Source organism: Callorhinchus milii, unplaced genomic scaffold (genome assembly GCF_018977255.1).
Source record: "Callorhinchus milii isolate IMCB2004 unplaced genomic scaffold, IMCB_Cmil_1.0 Scaffold3, whole genome shotgun sequence".
Classification (NCBI taxonomy): Eukaryota; Metazoa; Chordata; class Chondrichthyes; order Chimaeriformes; family Callorhinchidae; genus Callorhinchus; species Callorhinchus milii.
The window spans coordinates 54,051,324-54,064,013 of record NW_024704744.1 but is presented as its reverse complement, the minus strand read 5'-3'; the positions used below and the strand labels follow the sequence as shown (position 1 = coordinate 54,064,013).

General features: G+C 40.4%; 1 protein-coding gene across 1 annotated transcript in view; it reads right to left on the bottom strand.

Annotated features, from left to right (window-relative positions):
* Positions 1-7,189: 7,189 nt before the first annotated feature.
* The window catches only part of LOC103178941 (bcl-2-like protein 11), a 28,273-nt gene continuing 22,772 nt past the window's right edge, over positions 7,190-12,690 (bottom strand). The window contains exon 5 of the mRNA XM_042332940.1: positions 7,190-8,221. Within this exon, the coding sequence (XP_042188874.1) occupies positions 8,123-8,221 (99 nt within the window). The 3' untranslated portion in view covers positions 7,190-8,122. The remainder of the gene's footprint in view (positions 8,222-12,690) is intronic.

Here is a 12,690-nt window from a genome sequence, read left to right as displayed (position 1 = left end):
AGCAGTTTTTAATCCAGTCCCCGGTGAGAATGCATTCTTAGCACAATTTGGCATTGATTTGGCAAGCTCTCTCAAAGAGGCCACAAAGGCGAGCCGGTGCTGGAAAATGTAAATGTCACACTGGTGCAGGGGGTGTGGTGGGGGGGGTAGCTCCATTTTTGAAGCTAGGGTTATTGCAAACTACAGTGACAATGGGGGAGAGCTTTACTGTACCTGAACTGAGAATGCTCCGTAATGTTACAATGCTCAAAGTGGGAAAATGTTCCCATCTTGGGTACTAATGAGAACGACCCAACCCCTACAAAATATACATTTTTAAATCCCATTGTACTCTGTATGTGTGAAGGGATTAATCAATTTTGCTGAAGGATCAGATAAAATGCATAGGGCCCCACTGTACAGGAGCACTTTGTGTTGAGTCAGTTATTTGAGAGCTTAATCTCTTGTGCAGCTGTGGCATTTACATTCATGTCTTCCACTCTACTCGATTCTCGGTCAGAATAGCAAACTCAACACTAGTGATTCCTTAACACTGTTAAGCTGTTTAGTCACAGCAAGAACAATGGCCCGTTCCTGTGGCACAAGGTGTTCTGATTAAAATTCCCCTGAAGAATCAACCCATAATGTTGGAAGCAGAACACTGCCAGCACTCACTAGCACCATTGGATGCTGCCATTGATTCAACTACAACCATATTCTGACCTGAGCCAGTGTCAGTATAACCGTGAGTCTGTCTATATAATTGCACCCCGATGTTGCAATGTGATATCGTGCCGAAACACTGCAGGTTCTTTTGTTTAAATTGGTCCAGTGTCTTCCCAGGCTTCTCTGGAGGTCCTGACTCGTGAGAGTCGTAGGCATCTGAGAGCATTAAAGTATAAACCCACTTGGCCCTTAAGGACACAAGAGGTATATGACCTAGGAAAGGAAATCACTATGAAAAAAGGAGATTAACATATCTAATTTTGTAGCAAAGTACATTGTACAATCAAGGATTATTATTACTGTGCTGGTCACTAAAAACAAATATGAATGTGTTTAGAAGGTCAGAGATGAATGACCAAGATGATTTTGAGTGTCCGAAAGAGGCTTCAAGATAACCTACATTTTCAAGATTATAAACGGCACAATCCTACTATTCAGTTAAATTGTTCATCATTTCCAATCATTAACAGTAAGATCACAGGGGAAGATGGCATAAACATTTACAATTATGAAAAGATAAGCCATAATTTGTGCAAAACAAGGAGCAAAGAATCAGGGTCTTGAATAACCTTTGGAAGCTTGTGCTGAATGGGATCTAATATTTAGCAACTTGCTTGGCTAGGAGTTACCAATTGCTGTAATAAAAGGGTACCAAGTGCAACTGAATCAACCACTGTGGTCAATTAAAGGGAAATGGAGAACTTCATGTCTTAGGAGGAAGCAGGGCATACAGGCTTGGTCAAATGTAGGGCGGAGACGCAATAGTCTGGAACCCAGATACAGAACTATTTACATAAACTGGATGGGCTGAAATGGCCTTTTCTGTTTTTTTTATTAACTGATCTCCCACTAACTGAACCTGAGCTAAGCTATCAGTGAAACTATCACCAATCTGGTCTTTAGTTAGCCAATGTGCTCAAGTGTATTGTTAACACATATAGTTGGATTGTGTTAGCATAAAAATTCTGATCTATAAATAGTTGATGCAGCACTGGACTCTGCAATATATGCACAGTGTAATGCATGCGTTTTGTTATGCCCCCAGGCAAAAGGCATCAGTCGTGCATTTGAAACAAATCCTAACTAGTGCTTTGGTTAAACCACATTGAGATGTTCTTAAAAAAACCTTCATTTGAAATCGAGAACGTTCTCCACCCACACTGAAGTTTCGTTAACCTCCATTCACCTTCCCTCACCTCGCCGATTCTCTCCTCCAATTCCAATTACAAGGAGATGTTGGACTTCCTTGAATCCAAACTTGAGGGGATTCGTTCAGCTACCTCTTCCCTGTCAACTGCTAACCCCTCGCCAGAATCCCCCCATCTCTCCCTATACACCTACGACCCTGTCTCCCCTCTTCCCTCACCTCCATCATTTCAAAAATAAATCCCACCACCTGCTCCCTCGACCCCATCCCTACCCCTCTCCTCACCTCCCAGCTCCACCCCTCTTTTAACTGACATTATCAACCTCTCCTTATCCAGTGGAACTGTTCCCACCCCCCCTAAAAACAGCTGCCATCACCCCCATCCTCAAAAAACCTTACCTGGACCCACCCCTACTCGCCAACTATCGCCCCATCTCCGACTTCCTATTCCTCTCCAAGGCCCTGGAACGAGTTGTCTCATCCCAGCTTCACTCTTTACTCTCCCGCCATCCTCTCTCTGAACTCCTCCAATCGGTTTTCCGTGCCGCTCACAGCCCTGGTCAAAGTCACTAACGACATTCTGAGCATCTGCGACCAGGGCCCTCTCTGCCTCCTTGTCCTCCTCGACCTCTCTGATGCCTTCAACTCCTTCGACCACTCCATCCTCCTACACTGCCTCTCCTCTCAGCTCAATCTTCGTGGACCTGCCCTTGCCTGGTTCAAAACCTACCTCTCCCACCGTCTCCACTTTGTCGCCACTAAAGGCTTCTCCTCCAGCACCATCACGTATGGTGTTCCTCAGGACTCTGTCCTTGGCCCTCTCCTTTTCAATATCTATATGCTCCCTCTTGGTGACATCATCCACAGACATGGGGTCAACTTCCACATGTATGTGGATAACACCTAACTGTACCTCTCTGCCTCCACCCTTAATTCCAGGACCACTGCTGTCCTCACAGACTGCCTGTCAGACACCAAGTCCTGGATGAGAGCTAACTTTCTGCAGTTGAATGACCACAAAACTGAGGCTCTCCTGCTTGGCTCCTATCAGCACCTCCATATCTTGGGCGCTGATAGCATCTCCCTCTATGGATGCACTCTACATCTCACGGAGCCAATACGGAACCTCAGCTTCCTGTTCCAACTCTTAACTGTGATTCATACCCCACATTCGTGCCATGACCCGCTCCGCCTTTCCCCACCTCCGCCCGCAACATTTAAAGCAAATGTTGACCATTTATCATTGGAATTAAATAATACTATAGACAAGTGCACATGAATTAGAATGAAAATTAATTTATTTAATAAGTTCTTTAATTTCAAGAGAAAAAAATATTAATGCATAATGTTTTGGAGTATTTAACAAATTCAGTTATGAATGTGTTCCTTTTATTTTACCGTTATGGTCTCTGGTCAAGAGACGCAGGGGATTTCCCCCAAATCAAACTCATTTAGCTGTCTTCACTGTGGATCAAGATGAATAATATTAATATTTTTGGATAAACCCATTCAGAGCTGGATTAATAAGTTGAAATAGTTGAAGTAGAAATGAATTGAAATTTGAAGTACTTAACCCTAACTTGGAAATGTCAGTTTTCTACTTTGAGATTTGGGGTTGTGTTGTTTGTGTTGTGGAGTCCTGTGGCTCAGTGGTTAGAGCACTCGCTTTGCAAGCGAGAGACCTGAGTTCAATTCCAAGCAGGGCGAAACCTTGGGCAAGTTTCCTTACTCCACACTCCTAATAATAATCCCTCCAAAAACCAAAAACAATAATAAATTGGTCATTTTCAATCTACGACTGTTTGTGGGACATTGCTGTGCGCAATTGGCTGCCGCGTTTGCCCACAAATATACAGTCAATTCACTTTACAGTGTGTTCTGTGAAGCGCTTTGGGACGTCCTCCTGACGTGAAAAGCGCTATATCAAATGCAAGGATTATTATTATTATTATTATTATTGCTAGGCTCCGCCACTGTCTCACACTGCAGGCCGTCAAGACCTTCACAACGTCCAGGTTCGACCACGCAAACTTCCGTCACCTGTTCCCATTTTACACTGGAGTTTTGTTTTTGACAATTCCTGGTATCTCAGCAGCTTTCATTTTGTAAATGAAATATAAATTTTCCAGCAAAGATTAAGTGATAGACTGTTTTTCTGGAAGACTACAATAGCTGATGCACTGACACCGATGAGGGGACGTTCATTGCTCCAGTGGGACTCTTGTAATGTGTCTGCTTCACCCTTTGGCTGTTGGAACGTACATGAGTCTGCAGAGGAGTCTTGAGAAGATCAGATATTGGTTGCGTTTGGAGAGAAGCACTTACCCAAGATTTAATGTTAAATAAAATCTAGGCTATATTCCCTACTGTCATTTTAAAAGAAACTTTCACAAGTAGTAGTTTAGTGTGGGAGGGGTGAGAGAGTGAGTGAGAGAGAGAGAGCGCGAGGAAGGGTGTTTACTACTCCCGTGTATGGAATGGAATAAATCCTTAGTTTTAGTTCCAGAGGCTGGAGGCATAATAAATGTGCACTAACACATTATGGTATTAAAATAAATGGCCACTATTATTGGCTTTGTGTAACCATGTGCACAGAGAGAATTACAGGCTTTGTTAATTATGTAAGTAACTAATAAAAATAGTTTATTAATGATGTGATCAACAGCCAATGTGTTTAATATCTTAACTGTAGAACTAAGGGCACTTGGAATTCCCACTGTACACATGGTTTACAGAATGTGCATGTTTTACTGGGCTGTAAATGACTAGGTTCAAAATGTAATTGTTCATCTGATTTACCATGTCGTAGTGATTGGAACTTAGTGCAATAAATCTGGACACATGCACTTTCTCTTAAATCACTTTTATTGAATAGCACATTTACACATTTCTGAGCCTTGCCATAGGGCAAAAGGGTTTATATCGCTGGCCTCCACTACAGTTGGGGAAGAAAAACATTGATCTTGAAATAAAACTAGTGCCACAGTGAAATTATCAATTGGTTTGCCTCAATTAATGCACTCTCGCCGTGAAGGTTTAAACCCCACATCAAGATTTGAGTTCTTAATTTAACTGACACTTCAGGCTGGTGTTGTGTGTACTTTTTTTGGAGGTGATGTCCTTCTGGTGAAACATGAACCAAGGTCTTACTTGTCTGTTCTCTGGGTTGCAGTTGATGTTAAAGATCTCACTATTTTCAAGAACATAGAGTTCTTCTGGTGTCCTGGCCAATATTCATCCATTATCTAAATTCACTAAAAACAGATTACATTTTCTCATTTATCACTCTGCCGGCACAGTGTAGCTGTCACATTTCCCACATGACAGAAGGTCCCTACACTTTAAAGTAACTCCTCTTGTAAAGTATATTATGACAAGGGAAGGTATTAAATGAAATGCTGTTCCATTATTCTGGTAATATGACAGTAAAAAAATCCTCATGTCACACAGGTACTAATAAGAATCCTTGCATTTAATATAGCGCCTTATCATATTGAAATGTCTCAAAGCGCTTTATAGGATACTGTGAAATGTACTGACAGTCTATTTTGTGGACGAAACACGGCAACCAGTTGTGCACATCAATGTTTCACAAACAGCTATAGAGTGAGTGCCCAATTTTATTTGGGGGATTGTTGGCTATAACACTGGGAGAAGCTCCGTTCTCTTTTCAAATAGTTCCATGGGATTTTTTAACATCCACCCGAACAGGTAGATGGGACCTCAGTTTAACATCTCATCTGAAGGACGGCACTACCGACAATGAAACACACCCTCAGCGCTGCACTGGACTGTCAGCTTAGAGTATGTGAGCTCAAGTCCCGCCATGGGACTTGAACCCAAAACCTTCTGATTCCGAGGCGAGCGGCTACCACAGTGCCAGACTGACACACATCAGTATTGTCTCGCTATCAAGCTTAACGTAAAATCACACTTTGAAAACTGTATGTAAATATATACCTGAAGGACTGGACCTGAAAAAGTACTGTCACCACCACAATACTCTTAATGGGTAAACACAGAGCCTGGTTTAGCGGTAAATAATAGACAAGGTCACCAATGGTGTTGAGCTCTGGCTGTGTTAAGTTCACCAATCTCAACCGAGTAGTTGAGGCTTCAATTGGCCTCACAGCCCATGGTCAGCAAGGGAAAAATTAGCCAAGTTCCCACTGTAACATGGCTTTCATGTTTGGTTACAAAAATGTGACTAAACTTAATGGTAATAGTCTGTACGGAAGGCCTCAACACATCAAGACTACAAAAATGAAAGTTCTTTCTTATTGTTCTGCAGACACCCCTGTCAGAAGCCTGAAACTCCACCTATTATTAACCTGGGAAACTACTGTGTCTCAAAGTTTAAGATTATGCAGAATTCTGAAAAACTCAGAAATTCGGTCTTAGGTTTGTGGGTACCTGTTTTCTGTAGTTCTTAAAAATGTCATATCTCAAATGAAGACTCGATGTAAGAATTTTCCACAATTGTAGTCCACTAATTTTAGACCTCAGGTAAGGGTAGGATTGGACTCTGCTGTAATGCTCCTATAGTTGTATAGTCTGCCAACACTTGCATGAATAATGGTGAGGTGGGGGGAGGGGGTTGGCCATGGATCTGTATTCCAGTATGAGTTAGTATAATCGAGGAAAGAAGGAAAAATTGGCACAAAAAAAGCAAACTTTTCCAAGGTTCCGCACCATAAATGTAAATTATGTCCAGATGTTAAAGCAGTATCTCCTCATGCAACATATGATGAATCCAGTGAATATTGATATTTAGTTTCCCAAAGAGCCCCATATGAACCAATCGATCTTTATTATCACAATGTTGTTTTGATGGGTGGTGCATTTCCCACATAATAAACTGAAGGCAGAAGAAATAAATGATATTCACATGAGGGTCACAAAGTAACAATAATAATCCTTGCAATATGAGATAGTGCCTTATCATGCCGTCAACGTCTCAAAGCGCTTCGCAGGATTTACTTTAAGGTATAGTGACTGTTTTTAGCAAACTCGGCAGCCAATTTTGGGGCTACGTCGGTAAATTATAGGAAGGTAGGTAACAACCGAGTAAAACAACCTTCAGCGTGAGCCTCCACACATTTCTCAACGAAGAAAATACTGTACAGTATTTGAACAAGACTGTTTGTAGGACACTGCTGTGCACAATTGGCTGTGGCGTTTCGCCCACAAAATACCCGTTCAATCCATTTTACAATATATTCTGTGAAGCGCTGTGAGACATCCCAATGCCGTGATAAGGCATTATATCAAATGCAAAGATTATTATTACGTATACATCATAGCTGGCATTTAGTGAAGCAGCACCAACATTCAAAATTTAGCAAAGAAAGGTTTATTTGTTTTTTTTTTAAATTTTAAAGTATGAAAGAATGGGTTGTATACAAAAGCATTATAGCATATATACAGCATTATTGCACAAGTATCAATTCCCCTTCAGTTATATAGACAGTGATCAGTGCAAAGAGGGAAACTTAAATTGTAAAAAAAAGGTAGGAACTGCTAAACGTTTGCTACAAATATACTGGGTCCTAGATACTACAAGAACAGTAATTAAATAACATTAAGCAGAAAATAAAGCCATGAAATAAACAATTGCACAGAGAGTTTTGGCTCAGTGGGGCTTCAGATGATGGAATGGAGGAAATTATATAAAAGAACACAAATGCAGAAAGAGATTCTCTATGTCTAATAAATATGACCAAAATAACTTACACATGTACGTTTCCTTTTGACTCCCCCCCACCCTCCCCCCACCAATTAATTTCAGTTGAATAAGGGTGTGTTAGGAAAACAACTTTGATTCTGTTTTGGGGAAATGGACACAGCCCTGGATACTTGCTGGCTCAGGTTCCAAAAAATTGCAGGAAACATTTGTGAAATACAATCCAAGGCTTGAAAGGGAAAAAGCGCTGATCCACTGCTAAACGGTTGTGACACATTACATAGTTTCACCTGCCAAAGGTCCGTGTAGATCACAAGCTTCGAGTCTCAACGAAATGATAGATTATCAGATGTTTGAATTATTGTTTCTTCCTTATGACAAATGCAGCTTAATGTCAAAGATGAGCGAGCAAACACGTTTTTTTTTAAAAAAAAGTCCAAGAAGGAAAGCGAGGATCGAAATAGCAGAATCTTTAGCCAGCCAATGTCATTTAATTCAGTAATGCTGGAAATGCTACACATCTGCTGGGTCGAGAGATCCGAATCCTGCTGCTGGCTTCTCTTGCAGAATTAAAACTGAAGACAGGTTCAGATGCCGATCCTGAGTCTGTAGAGGTAGAGCCAGATACCCCAGTGCCAGAAATGTCCTTGTTCATTCTCATTGTTGGGGACTCTGTGGTTCCTGGCCTGGAATTGGAAGGAAGTTAGATGTTTTTATTAGTTTTTGTAAACTTAAAAATCTCTTCTTCCCCTTCCTCTCCTGTCCCCTCAAAACATTAAAATTAAAATCTATTATACTGAACAGATGCTTTGAATGTTATTTTCTTTCTTTATTTTATGGTCAAATAGCTTGCCAACATTTCTTGTCAAGGTTGGTATATAAATAATGGCCACTCGGGCAAGGTACCAAAGAATGACTGACTACTATGGAACTGTACCTCAGCAGAAAGAAAAAGTCAGAGACTCTCTCCAGAGAAGGCAGGGGTGGGGTGGGGGGAGAAACTTGGGAGAACAAAATGAAATGTTTTCTAAATCAAGCTTGGCTATCAAATATAACCACCACTCTAATTAGTACTATTAGTACCATCTTCTGGAACGAATACACGTAAATTTGCTGGATTAATTTTATAGCTACAATGTGCTGGGGTTAGCAGACAAGGCAGACTGAGCAAGACAAAGTCACTGTAGTAATAATTGTTAAGGTCTTGTCAAGTGAATAATAGATTGAGCCACTGCTAAGCGTATGGAACATGTTGCTCTTGGATGTATTTCAGTGAGTCTGAAAAGTAAAAATGTGCACGTACTATCAGAATCCTTTTCTTACACTATATTTTGATTTGGAAATATAAATATAAAATTACCAGCGTGAAAGATTAAAGCAGTTTATAAGTAGAGAATTTTGTAAATTGTTGTGTTTTTTCAGCGGGAACAGTGATGAATCAATATGTATACAGACTGCAGGTTGCTAATCAGGAGTTCACTGTCAAGATTGCAATACTTTGAAGAGTTGAGCCTCCAGGCGGTTGATGATATCTGTGGCAGACTCAGACATGTTCTAAACACTTCGCTACACCATCTCTGTGAGGTTACAATCTGCACTCAAGACTCCTTTACATATGGCATCACAAACTAGGCTGAGAATTTGTTTAAAAGTCCAGAAAAAATCCTAGGAGATTAGGGGAGGGGAAAAATATTAAAAGCTTAAGTGATAACTTTACACAAAAGGCAGTTCCATAGGAATATAAAAATAATCCTTGGATTTGATGTGGCACCTTTCACGTAGGGAGGACATTTCAAAGCGCTTCAAAGAATATAATATAATATAAAGTATAGCAACTGCGTATTTTGTAAGCAAATGTGGCAGCCAATATGCACACATCAATATCCTAGAAGCAGCCATGAAGTCAACCTGGATAAAACTCCTTTCTCTTATCGAATAGTGCCGTGGAATTGTTAACATCCATCAGAACAGGCAGACAGGACCTTGGTTTATTGTCTCACTTCCTAAAATGAAATGCACCCCAGTACTGCACTGGAGTGTCAGTTTAGACCAGTGGTGGCCAACGTGTGGCCCACGGGCCGGAAGTGCCCCCACCCCGAAAATTTGCACGAGTCAAGTTAAGTCCATGTTCAATCAGTGGTATGTTTTCAGTTCTTTCTTGATTTCATATTTCTTGATTTATGGCATATGTCAAGAAATATTTAATCAAGAATATTTATTTTATTGACCAACCATGAAGGTCGGCTACCACTGGTTTAGACTATATTCAAAAGCATTTGTCTCTTGTTTCATAATGAATCAATTGTTCTATTCAGAGCCCAACTCTGGGCACATCTGACAGATCACACATCCATTTCACTGGTTGTCATAAAATGATTTATTACGACAACACAACTGCCTTAATGTAAGCTGGTAATGATGTTTAGTTATAAATTATCTGCACCCCGCTGCACTGCCACACCACTTTTTTGTAAAAAAACACCTTAGAATCTGAGCACATGGCAGAACTCTGAATCACCTAAAATTTTAGTGGCAAAGAGTTAACAAGAGTTTATTCACTGTCTCTCACGGTATCTCTTACAATAATAATGATACCTGCTTTAGATATAGCACCTTAACACGTTGTTGAAACGTCTCAACGCGCTTCACAGAATATACTGTCAAGTGAATTGACTATGTTTTTTGTGGGCGAAACCGCAAATAATAACCACACAGTCTTTTATCCATGAGTGAAGTGCTAACTGCTCTGGGTTTGCCACGTGCAAAAACAATTGCAGTCAGCTGTGTGGAGTGCTTTGAGACATCCGCCCAACGTGAAAGGTGCTGTATAAATGTAAATTGTTTGTTGTGTTAAAACAAAGTGATATTGATAAATATGGAAAAGACAATCCAGTTAAACACTATTGAGAGAAGAAAATATCTCTGAATATATTTACCAGTCCATTGTATATTTAGTCCTTTCTCTAATTACACCAGCCATTTTCACATGATTACAACTTACTCAGCCAACGCAATGGTCTGGATGGGGGAGGGAGCAGCAGGTTTCGTCAGCTAAAGCTGCAGACCCACAGCAGAAACTCGCGACAGCAGCTGGTGTTTGTGGCCCTGTGGTATTGGCTCAAGTGAACTTGTTTGGCACAAAGGGATTGTGATGGTGAGTGGGCATTTCCCCTGCAGAGGCAGTGAGGAAATGTGTTTTGTGGACGTGATTCCTGGGGAAGCAGTTAAAACCCGATTACAATAAAAGATTTTTATCTTTTTAAAATGAAAGCAAGGGCCTTACTATTGTTCTCGAAATATCTCAAAAACATTTTGCTAGAATTTCAGTTTCTTTGTTTCAAATGGAGCGAAGCTGACTGCACTACCTTTAACTACAGAGGATTCTTCATAAAAAGATTACTCTAGATGTTTGGAAATTGATCTCAATTTCCAAAATGAAATTCCCCTTTCTTGGTCTTCACCTTCATTTGCACAGTCACTACACTACAAAGCAAAATGCTCAAAGTGCTTTGAGACCTCTTGATGACGTGATAAGGCGCTATATCAAATGTAAGGATTATTATTATTTACATCATGTTAAAGATCTTATTAGCACTATTAGTTATAAACTGATTGTCCTTTTCATCAGCTTCTATTTTTTCATTTATTAATTCCCTTTTGCATTTTCCCAGATAATAATAAGAATAATTCTTGCATTTATACAGTGCATTTCACATTGAGAGATGATGTCTCAAAGCACTTCACAGGATTAACTGTAAAGTGTAGTGATTATGTATCTTGTAGGAGAATATGCCAAAGCATAAGACCTGCCAACTCAATGCGAATTGTTCCCAGGTTGAGCAGTAGAACTGAAGTAGTTGTGTGAGGCAGAACATCATAGCACATCATTGTAACAGTGTGCCAGCCTTCTGTTTACGGTACTATCCTAGAGTTTCAGCCAAGCAAATTGGCTAAACTTTCAGCCAATTTACTCCTATCCTGAAGGCACTGAATCATGCTAGGTAAAATTTCACAGGCGTTTCCCTACATTGCCCAAGTTATGATTTTTTATGCGTGAATCCTGACTGTGAACATCAGCAGGCTATTTGATAATGTAGGGCATCACAGCTGAGCCTTAACCCACTTCTCACCCAACAACCTGATACTTGCACTTTCCAGTCACAAGCAGTCACTGGAAACACAAAGAACGGGAAGTGCTATTCTGGCTGGGAACAATCAGCTAACATTGCACAGATGGGGACTGACTTTCTGGTCTGTGTGGCCCTGGTACAGCACCAAATCAGTACCTTTACCCACTAGGCCATCAGAAGAGCTTCAGATCCACTTGATTTTCTCATAAAATTATACAGACAACGACGAACAGCTATAAAACACAGGTGCAGTTGCTACTCAAGTGTGAAGTTAGTGTCACTAGTATTAATAATGAAGCATTTCAAATGGGATTCCTTAATTAAGGAATCCAAGTGGTGATTCCTGGTTACCAAAAGTACGTCACAATGACTTGTGGGAACTTTGTTCCGAAAGTAGGTAGATTTGGAGGGAGTTCCCACGAGTCGTAGTGACATGCAGTACTCCCAAGTTTCCTGAGGAAGAAATCCTTAAGTGTGTCACAACAACCCCCTTTCTTTAATTACGGAATCCAATTGTAGAAATCATTGTAGTTTATACCCTAACATATAACTAGATTCATTAGGTGACATATTTAATATCTGCACAATCAGTAGGCAAAGAGTCTCATTCTAAAGATGTCTTCCATGACCAGACCCACTCTGCACTCCAAAACCACATCGGTCAATTGAGCACAGACATTCAGCTTTTGGACAATTGAAGTGTGCAATAGATTGTAAACAGATGCCTTGGTGCAAACTTACACAACCAGGCCAACTCATCAAGTAAATTGAAGCATATGGGAATGTGGGGACATACATTCCTATCTGTTTGCCACAAGAGCTGCAAGATACTTAGCACATGTCAATTCATATATAGAAACGTTTTTTAGAGTGGGACAAAAACATCAGCAGCCCTTGGCAACTGGTTGTCTTTTTTTTAAGTACTTTTAACAGTTTGGCTCCACTTTTAATTTAAAATTAGCCAAGCACCAACGTAGCTAGATAGTCATCGATGACTTAAACGTGACTTCAGCTCAAGCTATAGA